General features: G+C 36.4%; 1 protein-coding gene across 11 annotated transcripts in view; it reads right to left on the reverse strand.

Annotated features, from left to right (window-relative positions):
- The window catches only part of agbl4 (AGBL carboxypeptidase 4), a 685205-nt gene that overhangs the window by 325606 nt on the left and 339357 nt on the right, over positions 1 to 20242 (reverse strand). For 10 of the 11 annotated variants that reach the window (XR_012383709.1, XR_012383713.1, XR_012383710.1 and 7 more), the window contains one exon: positions 2187 to 2403. Coding sequence is in view for 6 of the 11 variants with exons in the window: in XM_073909449.1 (XP_073765550.1) it covers positions 2187 to 2403 (217 nt within the window). In the remaining 5 variants the exon portion in view is untranslated. 11 annotated transcript variants of the gene reach the window in all.

Genomic DNA, 20242 nt, shown 5'->3' on the forward strand with positions numbered 1-20242 from the left:
TGCTGTGACCCAGATCCGAGTGAGGTTTAGGGTGATGTGTGTAACCAAGGCCAGTTCGTAAGAGCTGTTCAGGTAAATCTCACTCCCCTGGCCTCATAAGTGACACTACAGGCAGTGATCATTGGCATACTTGTTAGTGCACCCACCTCTCATGAGAGGCTTAATGCAATGTGCATTTTTATATAGCGCATTTTTGTGTTTGGCTACACAATCATGAGGGGGTTTCTCCACACCACCACCAGTGTGCAGCAATGGGTGATGCTACGGCAGCCACAGAACAATGGCGCCAGCGCTCACCATACACCAAATACAGGGGGAGTGGAGAGACGTTGATAGAGCTAATTCAGTGGATGGGGATGATTTGGAGGCCATGACGGGTAAGGGCCAAAGGAGAGGGGTTTTGGCCAAGACACCCAGACACCCCTTCTCTTTATGAGAAATGCCATGGGATTTTAAATAACTGATTAATAAACCGACAGTTTCTTATTTTATGTTGATGTATATTTAATTTATAAAATATTTAATGATCTTGCACCACCACCCCTCAAACAAAGTGTGATTGTTGGCAAGGACAATATAAGACAGACTAGGTCACCGGTTAGAAGTGATTGTTCAGTTAGGGCCTACTCACACAATGCTATACGTGCCCAGGCCCGTTTCCCGGATCCTTTGAGAAGTGTGAGTGCGCTGAATCGGGCTCACTTCACTTGGGCTTATTTTCGACATAACTAAAGAAATCTCCACTGTGCTGAGCGAGAGTGCTTCTGATCAGCGCATCATCGATGACGTAAGCGTGAACAGGCCCGAATGAAATGTGAGTGCGGGCCGTCGGGGTAGACGGGAAGAGGGACAAGCGTGCTTTGGCCCGGTTCAAGGCAACTATACATAGTGTGAGTACGCCCTTAAACTTAAGAGAACTGCTTTTGGACAATCAGTTTTTTAGTTAGAACAGCAGAAAGATCGAATAACATACCAGTGTATATCAGAGAGAGTATCACTTTTAATCATTTTAAAACTAAATAATAAAAAAAATATGCAGCCACTGATTTGATTTCATTTTACTGATAATGATGTATTGCATGTATTGTATTGTAAGTGCATAATGTATTATTTTTTACCATGAAATTTGTTACAACTTCCTGCCCAGGGACTACAGATGTAAATTAGCTTTATAGCTAACTCTGGCACAACATGTCATGTTAAACATTGTCCCTGTATAAAAAAAAATAATAATAAAATAAATAAATAAATAAAAATAAAAAAACACAGAGAGTCAGGACCTCGGTTTAACGTCTCAAGACGGCGCTCACTGACAGGATGGTGTCCCTTTCACTTTACTGGGGCATTAGGATAAGCGCCCCCTGCTGGCATCACTAACCCCACTTCCAACAGCAACCTAGTTTTCCCATGTGGTCTCCAATCCTGGTTCTGACCAGTCTCAGCCCTGCTTAGCTTCAGTAAGTAACTGGTTTTGGGCTGCAGGGTGATATGGCTCTGGCTACATTGGGGCAACTCTTAATTGGAGCAGCGTGAGTGCAACTGGATGGGTTACACCTATAATATCTTACGAACAGTGCCACCTGTTGCTCATGTTCTGTAGCAGCAGTTCCTTGTAATAGTGACCAAAATCCAAAATAATTTACCAGTCTGAGAGGAAATGCTCTAGTCCACACAGAAAAATTTTGCACCCCTTAAACCTGTATTTCAATTCCATCATTGCTTTTAACATATAGTTTTGCCATTTATCCAGCACTGATATATTTGCCCTTTCAAATCCCATTTCATGTGAAACAGATTTCTTTTTTTTTCCATTGACACCATATTTCTTATCAATAAATGTCCTTTCATCAGTGGCTTCCCGTGCCTGGCTCTCCTTGACGAACGTAAAAGTGATGAAGGCCCTAAAAGAGGGCTTTAATCTCTTGAGCATTCCTAATGAGTTTTCCTCTACAATTATTTGATAAGAGCGCAGACGGGACTGTAGGCAGTGTGAATGATCCAGTACCTGTGTGTTCACACACCGTCATGCATCCTCAAAGACACTTACATGTGTGCGCCCCCTTATAGAAAATAAGATTGCCGTGCACAGCAGATAGAGGAAGATGCTAACATAATAAAAAATGACAGAAACACCTGAAAAAACAGGCGCTAAAACACATGTGGTGTAGAAACATGCATTGACTAACCACACTGAGGCCCAGCTGTTCTCGCTGCAGGTAATCGAGGTTTCTGCGCTCCAGGCTGGCCAGGTAATGTTGCAGACGCGAATAGGTGTAGGGGTAGCAGTATGCAAACTGATAAACATCATCCTCTCGGTCGAAACAGAAGGCGAAAGACATCACGTAGTTCCTCCGATGATCAGGGCAGCGGTAGTAATACACATTCTTGGCTGGAAGTCTTTGCCTGTGAGAAAGAAATAAAGAAAAACAATGGTAATAAGATGTGCTCTATTTGCTTTCTCAACAAATATCCATTGGTTAATGTGATGTTGATATGAGAAATCAAAAGTTTGAGTTCATAATCTTTAATCATCAGTTCTCGTTTTATGTAAGCAAGGCTGCATATGTAGGAAAATAATATTAATCAGCCATAGCATCAACATCACAATTCAATCAACAACTGCATTATCTTCTGTTTAATGTTCTGTTTTACTTGGAAATTTCTTACATGACTGATGACTGAAGTTCAATGAGCTGCAAATGCAAAAGTCAAGCGAAAATAAAACAAAGATCGTGAAAAAGGTGACGTCTAGAAAAAAAATAAAATAAAAAAAAAATAAAATAAAAAATAATAGAAAAAAATTAATAAAATAAAAAAATTAAAAAATGAAATAAAAATTAAATTAAATAATAAAAAATAAAATAGATAAGGGGAAAATAAAAAGCAATGACACAGGCTAATTATTAAAATAAAATAAAATAAAATAAAATAAAATAAAATAAAATAAAATAAAATAAAATAAAATAAAATAAAATAAAATAAAACAGATAAGGTAATAAAAAGACTTAATGACACAGGCTGAATAATAAAATAAAATAAAATAAAATAAAATAAAATAAAATCCAGAACTGAAAAGCTACTTGTGATGCAAAATAACAAAGTCAAATAATGACAAATAAAACTTTACACAGTAAGGGGTAGATGACACCAAATGCACTTTTCTATTCTGAAAACGTGTAAAAAAAAAAAAAAAAAGACACAAATTCAGGGTATCAGGGTATTCGCAAGTCGTCAACTGTCCGCAGCGCCCAGCTATGACTGAGAACACTATTCAAGTTTTGCCATGCATATTTCATATTAAATAACATTCAAATGTGGGCATCTGGTGTGCGATACTTCCAACCGTCATGTGTGCGCCGAGCAGCAAATCCGGTGCCCAACCCGCTAAACACTGCTGTCACTTAAACAGAAACCTTGCCTCTGCTTTCATCTGTTGCACTTAATGTCAGTTACACACTAGTGGACCAATCAGAACAACTCGGAGGCAGGGTAGTTGCAAGCTTCTGTGTAGCAAGTTACAAAGGCAACATGGCGGAACCACCTCTGAGCTCTGTAAATCACGTTTACAGTTTGACGGTTTGGAATGAATACATGTATTATTACATGCCTAATATAGATAAAATATCTTATTTTTGCCTTTGCTTTTAACCTGTCGTTCATTATATTCTTTTACTGTAGACTGGAAATCCTGGGTTGTAGCTAGAGGGCATAGGCTGCATAAAACATATGCCAGAATAATTGGCAGTTCATTCTGCTGTGGCAACCTCTGAAAAAGGGACTAAGCTGAAGGAAAATGAAGGAATGAATGAGACTGGAAACCCAAACTGATCAGTCATCCACATCAGCATTCAGTGCTGTTCAGTTGTCTCTCTCTCTCCTCTTAAAAAAATACCCCATCTAGATGAAGGTAAACACAAGCAGCAAACTGTAAACAATGAGCGTTTCTGCAGTGCACAGTGAGAAGAGTGAACAATGAAAGCGATGTTATTTGCATATAAAATGATATACTGTGCTGTTAATCAGTTTTATGTGGAGCCGCTGAAAGTAAATCTGCACATCTGCAGAAAGAGAGAGAGAGAAAGAGAGAGAGAGAGCAAACAGCAGTGAAGGACAGGCAAAGAACACAGGACTGAAGGCAATGGAGGGAATAACAGAGGAGAAGATGAGAAAGAGAGGAAGATCCGACTGACTGTGGGACAGAGAGAGAGATCAGATGGAGATGCTATCAGTATGGACAGAAGCTTCCACACGGCCAGACTGATAAGAGAGAGGAAACAGCTCTCTGAATTCAGCCTCCAGTTCTTCCAGATCACTCTTTTCTGCTGAAGAACTCGCATACTCACTGTACACAACTGATGGAGGACTGGGGGAGTTTCTTTGTTTGAACGATTGACAGTTATAAACACACAGCTGTTCCCTTATCTTCAGTCAACCACGCGCATAAATACAGACAAACACAGAGATGTATATAGTGCTAGTCAAAATCATGAGGGTATATTGGAAACATTGGAAAACAAATCCTATTTAAAGCTGGGACTATAAACTTTTGTTAGGATTAGAAACATTTTAAAGTAAAAGAAAGTTGAAACCATTTAGACTTTTGCACTGGTGTAAATAATCATTTCACAATTAAAATAAACAACAATAATATTAAAGGGATGGTTCCCCCCAGATGAAAGTGTACTCACTATTTACTCTACTAAGTGAATCTTTCTTTTGTTGAACACAAAATAAGATATTCTGAATGTTGGGGGGAAAAGCAACCACTGACTTTCATAGTAGGAACAAAAAATACTGCGGAATTAATGGCTGTTTTTGCTCACTTGTACATTTTTGAAAATATCTTTATTATCTTTACTATACATATTATTATAGAATTGTCATTTTTGTGTGAACTACCCCTTTAAGGTAACACAACTTAAACCTTTAAAATTATTGATATTTTGTTGTAAAAAATAATATTTCAATTAAATATTTAAATATGATATATCCTATACTTTTATTTATTTAAGAAAAAAATATATACATTTAGGCACTTATTACGGATAATAACTACTTCTGAACAGTTATTTTATGTTGCAATCACTCACACACACACACACACACACACACACACACACACACACACACACACACACACACACACACACACACACACACACACACAAACAATATTACAACTTGTACTGTTTTTTGATTAAATAAATGCAGCCTTAATGAGCAACATTGAAAATAGATGCATCCTTGGTGAGCAAATTTTAAAAAATCCTTCTGGCCCCAAACTTTTTACCGGTAGTGTATGTAAAATAAGTTTAAACAACACAATTCTTGATTTTTTGGGACAACATAGTTGTTTTATGTTTAGTCTACTTAAATGTGTTAACTTAATCGATTTGTGTTGGGACAACCTGATTGAATGTGGAACCCTGCATTTTTTACTGTGCAGTTTGGAACATTTACCTTTGGCCCACAGCCCTCAATCAAATTTGGGTTTTGGTCCTTCATAACAAAATATTTGGGCACCCCTGGTTTAAATGAGAGTGAATAAAAGATAAATAAAGACGAAAGACTATAAACTGAAATAAAATAAATAGGAGAGAAAATGAAAGAAAGAAAGAAAGAAAGAAAGAAAGAAAGAAAGAAAGAAAGAAAGAAAGAAAGAAAGAAAGAACGAAAATGTTGCATTACTGCAAAATGTTTAATTAAATAAATGTCTGATTTTAAATCTACACTGTGAATGATCTATTGAATACAAAAAGACATCAGCAGAGGCAGGTGCAACTTTACTATATTGGCACTGATTGCCATTGTGTTAAAAAGGAATTATGTTTTTATTCTAATAAGTTCATCATGAAAAAATATATAAATTATATACTGTACATATTACATTATTGAATGTATGAACTAAATTAACAAAATTACCCATGGACACTAATAAACACTCAAAAAATATATATATTGCTACTTGTTCAACATACTTATGTAAAATGAACTTAAACAACACAATTCTTAAAACTGCACTTAAATGCACTTAAATGTGTTAACTTAATCGATTTGTGTTGCGACAACCTGAATGAATTTTGCAGAACCCTGCAGTTTTTTACAGTGCAGTTTGGTATGTTTACCTTTAGGTCCTCCATAACAAAATTTTTGGGCACCCCTGGTTTAAATGAAAGAGAATAAAGTAAAAAAAAAAATACAATAAAATTCATTATACACTGAAATAAAATGGAAAAGGAAAGGGCAGAATATATATTTAGCATTGCCTAATAAACTACATGCTTTAACACAGTATTTTGCTACTGCTGCATGTACACCTTTAAAGCTGAGCTATAACTATACACTCCTAATTTCTGGATACCAGGACTACTCCACGTGCTATCTAGTCAAGCGGTTTACAGAAATATACACACGCTCCTTGGTGTGTTTCCAGTAATAGTGAACCCCTCGGGTGCAGCGTTGTGATTGGCCATTTAAAAGAGCCTGCTCCACCCTGATGCTCATTAGGAAGCCCATGAGCAAAAAACAGCTAAGTAGAACTATGCAAATCTGAAAGCAGTGATGGTGGTTACACAGCATAACAGAGCATCATCTACACACACACAGACACAAGCACATACACGCACTCCTCTGCGACCTGAACAAAGTGAACCGCTGAGGCGAAATGAAAGTGAATTAGCTTTTCTCTGTGGAGGAAAAGACAGCAAATGAACGATCAAGCTGAGAAATGCTCTGGGGGACTTGGACGGCACTGTTATCTCTACACGTCTCCAAAGAGTGTTAACACACAGGACAGGTGCCTGCTCGGTCCAAGACACACACTCACAGACATGCATTTAATGACCTCTAATGCATGTCAGCATCAGAGACACATAGAGTTTATCATCAACATGTTATTGTCGATTCACATTTTAACATGCTCCTGTACTTATTTAAATGTTTATTGTTTTTATATAAGCATATACATTTAGGTATTTCTTTACGGATAGTAATTTATTTACACATTCTTATAAATACTTTGCAAAAGAATGCCATTTTTCATTTAGATGACTCAATATACAACTTTGCTCAAAAATGAAATAATAATAACAATAATAATAATAGTAATAAAAATAATAATATTAGTGCAGCACGGTGGCGCAATGGGTAGGAAGAGGATCGCTGGTTTGAGCCCCGGTTGGGTCAGTTGGCATTTATGTGTGTTTGTATGTTTATGTGTGACTTTGCATGTTCTCCCTGTGTTGACATGCGGTATAAGTTAATTGAATTTCGCTAAATTGGCTGTAGTGCATCTGTGTGAATGCAAAAGTCTATGTGTGTTTCCCGAGTTGCGGCTTGAAGGGCATTCGCTGCGTAAAACATATGCTGGATAAGTTGGCGGTTTATTCTGCTGTGGCTAACCTCTAATGAATAAACGAACTAAGCCAATAAAAAAATTAATGAATGATAATAATAATAATAATAATAATAATAATAATAATAATAATAATAATAATAATAATAATAATAATAAATCCAACCTGCTGGCCGTTTTCTGCAGGTTAGAATAATAATAATATTAATGACAATATTACTACTACTACTACTACTACTACTACTACTAATATTAATATTTTTAATAATAATAACAACAACAACAACAACAACAACAACAACAACAACAACAATAATAATAATAATAATAATAATAATAATAATAATAATAATAATAATAATTATAATAATAACAGAAACAATATTAAGACAAATAATAATACAACAACAACAACAACAACAACTATTATTGTTCATATGTTTTGTTATTATTTAAACAAATACTTAAAATCAATCCAATTAAGACTAATGTACGGAGGTCGAGAGAGCTTAACATGCTGCAATTTAAGAAAACACATGCAATTAGAAAAACACCAGCAAATTGAGAAAATATCTTTATCAGTTTGACAGCACACATGCTAAAAATCCTCACAACGCTTTTTCCACAATGCAAACAATAAATAAAACACACTGCATTTTCTCACAATGCAAACATTTTACGAAAACGCTGCATTTTCTCACAACACAATGGAATTTTTTTTTTTTACCCTAATAAATACAAAAGATACAGGAATCAGGATATTAAAATAAACAAACAAAAAAACTCAGCATTTAAAGATCACCTACAACTTTACTGAGCAGTCTCGGCACACTGGTGTCCGTCCTGTTTTTAGAACATTTCCTTTGTGTTCTGTTGTTGTGAGAAAATGCAGAACATTTTTGTAAATTGTTTGCGTTGTGAGAAAATGCAGCTCGATTTTAAAATTTGTTTGCGTTGTGAGAAAATGCAGGACGTTTTTTTTTATTATTTGTTTGCGTTATGAGAAAATGCAGCATATTTTTTATTTGTTTGTGTTGTGGGAAAATGTAGCGCTTTTTATTTTTTTTGTGTAAGGGAATATGCAGCAAGTTTTTTATTTGTTTGTTTTGTGGGAACATGCAGCACATTTTTTTATTTGTTAACGTTGTGGGAAAATGTAGTGCGCTTTTTATTTGTTTATGTTGTGGGAATATGCAGCAATTTTTTTATTTGTTTGCGTTGTTGGAATATGGAGCAAGTTTTTAAAATTTGTTTGTGTTGTGGGAAAATGTAGCACATTTTTTTATTTGTTTGCGTTTTGAGAATATGCAGCAACTTTTTCTTTATTTGTTTGCATTGTGGGAAAATGCAGCAAATTTTTTCAATTTGTTTGCGTTGATGGAAAATATAGCGCGTTTTTTTATTTGTTTGTTTTGTGGGATAATGCATAAATTTTTAAAATTAGTTTGTTTTGTAGGAAAATGCAGCAAGATTTTATTTGTGTTGTGGGGATATACAGCAAGTTTTTATTTATTTATTTGCGTTGCTGTCAAACATATTAAAACCTTCTTTTAATTTGCTAGGGCTTTTTGTAAGTCCATTTGTTTTCTTAAATTGCAGCACATTAAACTCTCTCGGCCACCATACTAACGACTAAAATAAACAGTTTTATATTTTAAACAAATGCTGTTTTTTTTTAACTATACATAAAAAACAGAATTCTGGACAAAACAATTCAGCACAATTTCCTCAAAAAACACTGAAGTCCCAATGGACCGGAAGCTGCAATCGTTATTATTTTCATATTGTGACGTAGTTCCTAGAGAAACAGAATTTTAAATAAGCAAACAGTGGGTGTGGCTTGTTTTTTCTACCTTGGCCTGATTGGATGCAGTAAAGTGGGCATTTCATTCAGAAAAATTGGGAAATGGGTTTTAGAAGAGCTATTACAACCTAACAGACTGCTTCTGCTCACCATTTCTGTTAGGTGTCAAAACTGACATTTGAAGTGGTTTGTTGTATGTTAATATGTTAAATACTGTAACCTAATAATAAAACAGAAAACAAACAGGAAGTGCATTTTCAGGTTTCAATAAAAGATTAGAAGGGCTAACTTTTTTTTTCTTAATGACATGCACAAATGAATTGTTCACCACAACACTAGCAATGTGAGCTAACAATCATATGGTTAGTTTTAATTTCTTGGAGACTTTAAGCATAAATAACAATAATAATAACAATAACAACAAAAATAATCAGAATAATATATTGAATAAAACAGCTAAAGTTTGAAAGATTTTTTTTTAAAGATTATTCTGGTCATTTGAATAAATTACAATTTTAGTCATTTTGACTTTTTATTACTTTTTAAAAATAGATAAACATCTATTTATTTATTTACAAATTATTAAAACATATTTATATCTAGTTAAATTGACTATTGGATCATGTAAAAAATTAAAATAATTATAATTCAGGGGTTATAAAAGTCTACAATAATAGTATTTATACTGTGTTTTTGCTGTTTCTGTTTACCAAGGAGCCTTGGTGAGACTGTCCCAAATAAAATAAAATATAAAACCATTTAAAAAATGTTAGATTAAAAACATTCAACACACATCATTTCATGTTTCCAATGCATTAACAAAAATAAAATACATACATTTTAAAATATACAGTATACTGTAAGTGTATGAGTCCACCAGCTGCAGTATCTGGCCTTTGTTTGAGTAGGGTTGAGTTCAAGACCCGCATCTGTTGTGTACCCGCAAACCCTTCCAAACACACACACACACGCTCACTCACCTCTCCCCACGCAGGGTTAATGAAACAGCGTGACACCTCACTTTATTTTTTTATTTATCTGTTTGGGCATTATCCCGGTTCCTCTCCAGCGTTTGACCTTGTTGGCTACTGAGTGAGTCGTGGCTATTGATTTTAATTACCCAGCGGGAATTTACTGCTCGCCTTTCCTGTGCCGCTGCGCCGCTATTGGCCAGAGAAAATAGCTTTGTGTGCTGAGAGAGAGAGAGAGGGAGAGAGAGAGAGAGAGAGAATCTCCAACCTGCTGGGCGTTTTTCTATCTGCGCTGCAATGTATGTTCTCCCCTCTATCATTCTCTCTCTCTCTCTCTCTCTCTCTCTCTCTGGTTGTGGCTGCTGGTAATTTGTTTTATCTAAATGATAGTGCCCCATGCCTCCCTGTGCTGGTGGATGTGGTACAATGCCCCCCGTTCCAAAACACATTTATCTCGCTGTGTGTCTGAGGGGGAAAAAAAACACAGGCCGGCGGACAATAACCTACACACACATGGCTTAACAATTCCAAACGTCAGTTTTATACACACTCCCCACCCTAAAGAATACACACACACAGTGAGTTGATGCTCTCTGGCTCTCTTTCCATATAGAGGAAAGGTCAGCGCCTGGAGCTCAAGGTCACTGGCTTTAAAAATGAAAGAGTTTTCATAACTTGTTTGAGAGAAACTAAAAGTTTCTTCAACTTGAGTGGACAGGGCTTATTCCTATGTGAATCTTTCTGCTGGTCAGAAGTTTGGTCACTGTTTTCAGTCCAAATTCCTTTAAATGTGGAGTCACTGAAGTGGTGAGAAACCTCAGATGCTTTTGTCCTTGTGGATGACCAGTCTTTTTTAGAGACTTGAATGTGTTAGTGACACCGTAAAGATCGCAGCACTTTGCCATTTTTATCTGATCAAGCTGCTGTCCAGAGGTTACAGTCACTTTAGAAGGGCTCACCATCTCACACATTAAGTGATGTTCTCTAATTCCAATCAGGGTATATAATGTCTGTTTTTATAGTGTTCTTCAGAATATACTGTAGTCATCTGAAAACCTATGGCACTTTGATTTTTTTATATGAAAACAATAATAATCAGATCTTAGCAGGTCTTAAAATATTGAAAATAAAGCCTCAGATTAACAACAATTTATAGCATTAGCTCAAATAAGTCAGACTCTGCTAATTTGATTCTTTAATTTAAGGTTTTAGCAGTTTTTGATCTGGAGCCTTAAGCAGGTCGCACACCAGAAGCGCCGATCGGCGCCGCGACAAGGCGCACACAAGACAGTTTAAAGTATCGCACACCAGACGCGCACATTCGAATGATATTTAACATGAAACTAATCAGATGGTGCTCTGTGGCGCGGCTGAAAAATGAACTGCGTCCTGAGCCGTGGCCGGGTGCCGCCGACAGCCGCCTACTTGCGGCGCCGGTGTGTGTATTCTGATAGAAACTTATGTTTAGAATTCTAAAATGCATGGCGCGGCGTGGCTTCTGGTGTGCGACCTGCTTATAGGTGTGCGTTAACACACTTTATTAAAAACTGGGTCACGCAACAGGACAATGATCTCAGATCTAAAACAGAAAAAAGCAAGGTGTTGCAATATTCCAGTCAAAGCCCAGCGCTTCTCCGGATCAATGAAATGGTGCGCAAAATCTCAAAAACTCCTCCACAATGATTACTTTGGGTAATTACTGCTGACTAACAGTAGTTTGTCACCCATGACTTTTCTATGTTGGCTTTATTTTGAGTAAATAAATAATGACATGCTGTGAGGTCAACATGTGATGGTGTTCATATGAAGTTTCATCTTACAGATTTAAAATATTATCATTTTAATTATGTCCTGCATGCTGAAAAGGAACACAATGGAATTCAATAGCGTATCCTAACTTTTTCACATGACTGTACGTAACTCGTTAAGATAATCTTAAGTGTAAGTAGGAAGTGTAATAAGCAAAGATAAAGAAAATTCGGACTTTTCATTTGGATTTGCCTATTTTACTCAAAGATTAAAAAGACCCAACTATGCACAAGAAGTGCTCATAACAAAACATTTCAGACATCACTTAGACAATCTAGAACATGGAAATAAGTGTAAAATATTTTTTCTTTCAGTAAGATGCATTAGCGCATCATAGAAGACAATATCTTTGACAAGAGAAGACAACAAAACTGTGGCACAGCATTTTCTGTTTGTATTTTTGGCCTTTTTCTCTTTAAACCAGAAACCGAAAATGCCATTTTCAAAGTATATTTGTACATTCTATATTTATACTAATAGTATATTAGTACATGGCAACTCTCGTAAAATTAATTAATTCACTGTCAATAAACTTTCATTGTCAATAAATTGTGATTATTTTTGTAGGTTTTTTTAAAAACAGTATATTTTAAGCTATTTAAAGTATTGGCAACTGTGCACTAGTTTAGAGTTCTAAGCTTATAAACCGAGGCTAACATGCACACACAATGAATTTAATAACTGAGATTATTAACTAAGGGTAGTTCGCATATCGCGTTATTTGCATGCGCAAGTTTATTTCCAATTGAGGTGCATGGTCACGCTTTCCAAGCACACCCAGTTGAAAACATCTAGGTGTTAAATTATTACTTATGCTTAAATGTCAAAAACTTTGAAGTCCAAAGAGAAATAGATATTGTTTTTTATTATTAATATTTATTATTATTACTATTATTATTATTATTATTAATTATTACTTATATTATTTTGTGTATAAATAACTCTAAAATATTAAGTTTTCATGTAATTTTTCTAAATTAGTAGTATTTTGAAATTAATAAATGCATAATAATCGTGATGACAGTTATTCCTCAGATTACAATTGTACAACCAAAATCTATAATCGTTGTATCCGTACTGTTAAATATTCTGTGGATGGAGTTGAGACCTTCGTCTTCTGAAGGGGACATACTGTAGACTGCTCTCATAGACAAAATTGATAAGATCAAGATTGAACAATAAAAATTCTTCTCTACTTGCCAATTGGTCCAAATTTTATTACCCCATCAACCCAAAGTTTCTTCAAATGGAGTGGACAGGACTATCACTGACTAGAGTCTGTATCTCTATTTTGATGTGTGTGCGTGCGCTGTAAGCTAAACGGCCAGGCCTGTTTCGAGGTGTCATTCCCCATCGTGGTGCATTTCAACTCGGTTAGCAGGAACACGACGGGGCCTTTGATGCCGCCCCGGCTGTCGGCTTCACTCTGAAGGGAACTAGACGAGGGGGAAAATTGCTAGCTTTCATACGGAGCGGGACATCTTGTCTATATTCTCAAATCAATCAAGCGTAGAGGTCATCTCAGTGGCTCCTGTCTTTCTGACTCTTTCCGTCGCCCTCCCCGATTCTTCTAAGAGCTCTAGCTGTCATCTGCTTAATGTTGTGAAGGTTAAATGGTTTCAAATATGAGCACGAAGCTGTCAAGTGCCACAATTCTTCTCTCATCCAACTGACAAAAACAGATGAAGAAAAAAAGAGGGGGGATCTATTACATATACGGATATTACGTTTCATCACGACAATGACACTCTCAGGCTCTTTTGACTTTGGACGTAGGCCCATATTGTGTAATTATTGCTCAAACAAGCGCTCCCTCTTCTAACGCATTTTATTGTTTTACATTGGATAGCTTTCTTTGCTCTGGATTTTTTTCTGCCGTAATGTGAGAGGTAGAGGGAGTGGAGTGGCCCTCCTGTGATTGATCTATCATTTGGGACATGAATCAGACTGGAGAATAGCACTGGATGGCACAGTTACTAAGCAACCTCACTTGCTTTGTGGTCGAGCTGTCCATGTGTGATGGTATGTTTGAAATGAGGGTGTGCAATTGTGCTGTGTGATTCTCTAAATGGTGAAGAGCGTTCAATGCATGTGGAGGATAGGAGAAAGAAAATAGGAGTCAGAGTAGGAATTAGATTATTTAGGCATAAGAGTCGACATAAGACTTTGAGTTCATTAACCAAGACACAAGAAATTATTTGTTGTGGTTATCTTATAGCAACCAAAATGTTATATGCAAATGCCATGTGAGTGTTAACTGCAGATCTAATCTCTAAATATCTCCAGATATTTTGTTTATCTATTTTTTATTTATTAATTAAAGACAGAATTTACACAAGAATGAAAATGTATTCACTATTTACTCATCCTCAAGTGGTTCCAAACCTTTACGTGTCTTTCTTTTTTTTTTGTTGAGCACAAAAGTACAAAATGGGCGAGGCAGTGGCACAGTAGGTAATGCTGTCGCCTCACAGCAAGAAGGTCGCTGGGTCGCTGGTTCGAACCTCGGCTCAGTTGGCGTTTCTGTGTGAAGTTTGCAAGTTCTCCCTGCGTTCGCGTGGGTTTCCTCCGGGTGCTCTGGTTTCTCCCACAGTCCAAAGACATGCGGTACAGGTGAATTGGGTAGGCTAAATTGTCCGTAGTGTAGGAGTGTGTGTGTGAATGTGTGTGTGGATGATTCCCAGAGATGGCTGGAAAGGCATCCGCTGCGTAAAAACTTGCTGGATAAGTTGGCGGTTCATTCCGCTGTGGCAACCCCGGATTAATAAAGGGACTAAGCCGACAAGAAAATGAATGAATGAATGAAAGTACAAAATGAAAAAATATATATTTAAAGAGCCCCTATTATGGGTTTTTGAAAATGACCTTCTATGCAGTGTGTAACAGAACTAAGTGAATGAAAAAATCCAGCTGAGGTTTAAATCCAAAAGTGCACTGTGATTAAAACTAATGATTCTTTAACAAAATAGTCAACTTATATAGTCGAATAAATGAATCATGTTGGGTTTGAATCTTTAGCTTGAAAGTGTCAACGTATGGTACATCACCAAATATGAAGTGCTGGTTCCGGTAAAACGTGAACTTGCCTTTCCCTTCAGACACTAGAGTGTGGAGGTTCACGGGACTAATCATGACACAAAGATTATTGACAGATGGAGATTCAGCTGAGTGCAATAAAGTGTTAAAGTTCATTTTCACAACAACACCACAGTATAGCCAATCTAGTGCTGTGTTTGTTCCTGTTGTTTTTCTAATTTTTGATACAACAAGCTATGCTGCAACGCAGAATTCATCAGCCGTTTGCTATTAATGGAAGGAGCAGCAGAGACTACTTTGTCAGGGACTTTGTCAGACTTTGACAGTTACATATAGACCACTTTCTTTCTCCCCCGGATCATATGTTGCCTTGTTTTGTGCAGTTTAGAAAATATGTGTTTAATTGTTTGTTGTAATCACGTATCTATTATAGATCAGTACTTGTACTGTATCTACCAGGTTAATTCTTTATGGGGATATTCACATATTGCTTTCAAAACCACACTTAAAACGTAACGTTTGCTTCCTCCTTTACCGATTTAAATGTGTTTCTAAACTCGTGATCCTCTGCCGTTTGCCTTTGCTATGACCACCATCAACTGTTCCCCACACACCTGGCGGAGTCAATTTTCAAAATAGTTTAGTTTTTGCCACTGTGTGGATTAATACTGAATGTATGTCGTCGTCATACTTGGAGTTAGCTTTAAGAGTAGAGTAACATGCTGGTGTTTAACTGCATTGCTTAAGTACATTCCAGCATTGGGCTCTCACATACTCTGTGCTTCTTCATAGCCTTGGTGGGGGTTTGTCTCTGGCTCGCGCTGAATGCAGTCAACCAATCACAACAGACTGGTTCATCAGACAAATCAGCGCAGATTATCTTCGTGCTAAGGAGTGGTTTGAGAACAAATGAATCGCTGAACTAATCATATGAAAGACATTGGGATAATAAGGTAAAAATAAATGCATATTATAAGAAAATGAAAGGGCTTTTTGAGCTTGCATGCATATCAATCTGCTGTTGGAGACCCCCAAACCAAAATATGACTTTTTATAATGTAAAATGGGGCTCTGAAAAAAAAAAAAAAAAAAAAAAAAAAACATTGTAACCATTGACTTCCATAGTGGGGAAAACAAATGACATGGACATCAAGCTACATTTTGTTTTTTACATTTTTTAAAATATCTTTTTTTTTTTTGTGATCATCTAAATTAAAAAAGAAAAGAAAATGATGACAGGGAGTTAAGATTTGGGTAAACTATCTATTTAACAGATATTTTTAATTGGACACTTTTGATAAGCTTTTATTGCTTTTCTTTTGCAGAAAAAAAAATATTATTTTTGACACTAATCAGTTGATTTGCCAAAAACAATGCAAAATAAAAGACATGCAGTGCAAATATAAATGTGAAATGTCAATTAAAGTAAAATTTTCAACGATATTGCAGCACTGGATCAAAAGGTCAAGTCACAGTTCATTCAATTGGTCCAAATTTGAGCCAACTTATACACTATAAGACATTCTTATTAATGAGCCCTGATTATTTGTGTCTAGTGTACATGGTACTGAATGAGATATGCACCACACCATTACTCTTATTGTTATGGGTAAATAGCCAACATATGGGCTAATAATACCCACTATCCCCTGTACAGCAAGAGGAATCATGTACAGTTGTTATTCTGATGCAATTGCAGGGGCATTATGATTTAATACATAAGTACTTGTTTGACAGAGCAATATGTACTCTTCATACTAAGTGGAATAAAAGGTAAGTCTAAACCAAGAATTTAGGCTACCCAGGCTTATTAGTGTCTCTACATTTTTGCAAAACTCCCAAAACATACCTATTCCTTCAATCCACTACTGTTTTTAGCTGAAAAGAACAATATTCAAGAAAAACACCAACAGCATTCACTCCTTTTCACAAAAATGACGAATACAGAAGACTTGGTCATTGCACAATATAATGGTAAATGCACAATTTGTGCAGTAAAACATCTTAACATCTGCATTACTTATCTACTTCCATATGTATGCCTTTTCCATTGCAGGTGTATGCTACTAGTGCTGTCCCAGATGCTTAGTGTATGTATTTGTCATTTTCAAACACAACAGTGCCATTAAATGTATTGATACAATATGTCAAATTGTTTTCTGATATCTAAATATAAGGTATGTGGCTTAAGTATGTGCAGAAACTATGGAATATAGGCTAAATTATAATTCTACTCATTAAAAGGGTCTGATAGAAATGTATTTAGAGTCCAATTTTGTGGTTTAAGTATATGAAAACACAGGCAGGAATTAATATCAAGCTCTGCATAAACAGATGCGTTTTTGAAGTATACTGGCATCCTTTCTCTAGAGAAATATGACAGTAAGAGCTGAGAGATATGAACCCATGCATAAACGTGAAGTAAACACTAATTCAGCAGTGTATATCTGTCTGTAAATTTCACAATTTAATTTCAATTTAAACAAACTTCATGCTACTTCGGCATGATATGGATACATTTATAATCCGTATATCCTGCATTTTGCGTTTCTGGCAAGCTGTGAACACTCCCCAAAGCCTGTGCTGTTTTCAAAATAAGAGTTCCACATACATAATAAATACACGATTAGGTAAAACGAGGGGGAAATGTTTCATTGTTGTAATTTCACTAGGGAATATTGTGGCCAATCAAAATCTGCCTGGTTTTATATTCATGAAATGTCTCGGTTGGTGTTTTGTTCCGAATTGAGGATTTTACACTTTCTGGATTTACATGAGAACGAGGAAATAATGGTGTTTAAGGCTCAGTATGAGGCTTTCCATGTTATGAACTCTTATTATTTAGCTAGGCCTAGGTATATGTGAATTTCCAATCTATGACACCTTTAAGCCCATAAGAACCAACATAGGCACAGTATCATTTATCTGTTTTTGAGGAAGCAGAACACTTTTAGTACCACATATGGTATAGTTCACTTCCAAACCACAGCAAAACATTCAAGCAGCAACATAATGTCCTTACAGCAAAAAAGCCACTTCAAGCAAGCATTTGTCAGAGGTTTGGGCTGAATTGACACCCACATAAACACAAAGAATAGGATAATTAGCCGATCTGGCTATTCATTAGATTTCTTTCATGGCTTACATTTCAAACTAGATTCATAAACCATATTCCAACTACTGGATCTTCGGCATTCCTCTCATTCACAGAAGGCAGAGGCACTAAAATGAATTTCAAGAGGCTTCTAATATTGATTACAGTACACCATTTTATTTTACCGATGCTAGGAGAGCCTATAGGGGTTTATAGTCTTTAATAAGTAGTGACAGATTAAATCTGAGTCTATCGTGATCTATTACCCTCACTAGATTGAAATGCATAGTTGCATTTGAGCTGAAGTGTTTATGAATTTTGTGGAATAGCATGAGCCTGTCTATTAAGTGGCATCGTGCATGAACATGCCAAGTGCGGGCACTGAGCACAGCAACACACACACACATCTTAGATGCAGTGCTCTTCACAAGCGCAGGGGGACACGTGTAATATTAGTGCTAAGAGCCCTGGCCATCATACTGCCTTCACAGCTCGTAAATCATCCACTCATTACAGCTCAGATCATAAACGTGCACCCCTGAGAGAGAGAAAGAGACAAACTCTCAGGCTAATATATTCCAAGCTAGCGCTCTTTACGACTTCTGCCCGACAAAAAGAGCGTCCTGGCACCTCTGGGGTGACATTGGGCGGATAATGCTAGAACACTGGAACGGCAAACGGCACATTCAGATGCACTACCACATGTTGGCCTGTCTTAAAACTAAACAGGGAAAGGGTACGGATATCCCAGGTGAGCTGGTGTTCAGATTAGCTGTGAGATTAAGCGGCCTTCGCACAGGGGCACAGGAGAGATTTAGCACTCGTTACCATTGGACAAAATACGAAAAGTTGCACTAAAGGCTATAGGAGCTATAAAGGCTAAACGATAAGTGGTTAATCAATACAGCAGCTCTACATAGGGCCACATTAATGCTGTGCTGGTCGTTGCAAACACATCCTGATGTAAAGGACAGGCCCTTTCATTTTACTTTAAGCTGAGCACACAGTGGTAGGTAGGAAATTGCTTCCCACTTTTGGATGCTCAGAGTTTCACTTTTTCTGGTTGTCTGCTATACACTTTACACAACTTTTACATTGAAAATCATTATAAGGATTGCTGAAGGGAAGAATTGAAAAAGATGTGCCTTGGGATAAGATGACATTTAAATCTCCATTTCATTTTAAGCTCATCATATAATCTAAACTATCTGATGCTAATTTAGCTAAAACAAATTAAAGTGAGACATTTGAATTACATAAAAGTGTTTAATTTGTATATTTGCATACATGTATTAAATGATTGAATGAAATTTAATGTAATGTCAAACACTTTATAAATTAACTATATGAAAATTAGCATTTTGAGTCAGTTTTGATGACATGGTTTCAATAAAAATACTGTATAGGCCTACTATGCATCATTTATCAAATACATTTATCTCTGACAATTATTTAATGTAATTGTTATTTAATATTTGGGGGAAAATGTATATGGTGAACTCAAAAAACCATCGTCACCAAAAATAAAGTACTATGCATATAAATACTTTTTATATAAATACACTTTATTAGGTACACCAGTCCAACTGCTTGTTAACACAAATTTCTAATCAGCCAATCACATGACAGCAACTCAATTCATTCAGGCATGTAGAGATGATCAAGACGATCTGCTGCAGTTTAAACCGAGCATCAAAAAGGAGAAGAAAGGTGATTTAAGTGACTTTAAACATGGCATGGTTGTTGGTGCGAGACAGGCTGGTCTGAGTATTTCAGAAACTGCTGATCTACTGGGATTTTTACACACAACCATCAGAGAATGACATGATTTACAGAGAACGATACAAAAAAGAGAAAATATCCAGTGAACGGCAGTTTTGTGGGTGCAAATGCCTTGTTGATGCCAGAGGTCAGAGGAGAATGGCCGTACTGGTTTAAGATGATAGAAAGGCAACAACTCAAAAAACACTCATTACAACCAAGGTGTGCAGAAAAGTATATCTGAGCACACAACACGTACAACCTTGAGGCGGATGGGCTACAGCAGCAGAAGACCAGGTGCCACTCCTGTCAGCTAAAAACAGGAAACTGAGGCTGCAATTCGCACAGGCTCACCAAAACTGAACAATAGAAGATTGAAAAAAATGTTGCCTGGTTTGATGAGTCTCGATTTC

The sequence above is a fragment of the Danio rerio genome, chromosome 8 (assembly GCF_049306965.1).
Source record: "Danio rerio strain Tuebingen ecotype United States chromosome 8, GRCz12tu, whole genome shotgun sequence".
NCBI classification, from domain to species: Eukaryota; Metazoa; Chordata; class Actinopteri; order Cypriniformes; family Danionidae; genus Danio; species Danio rerio.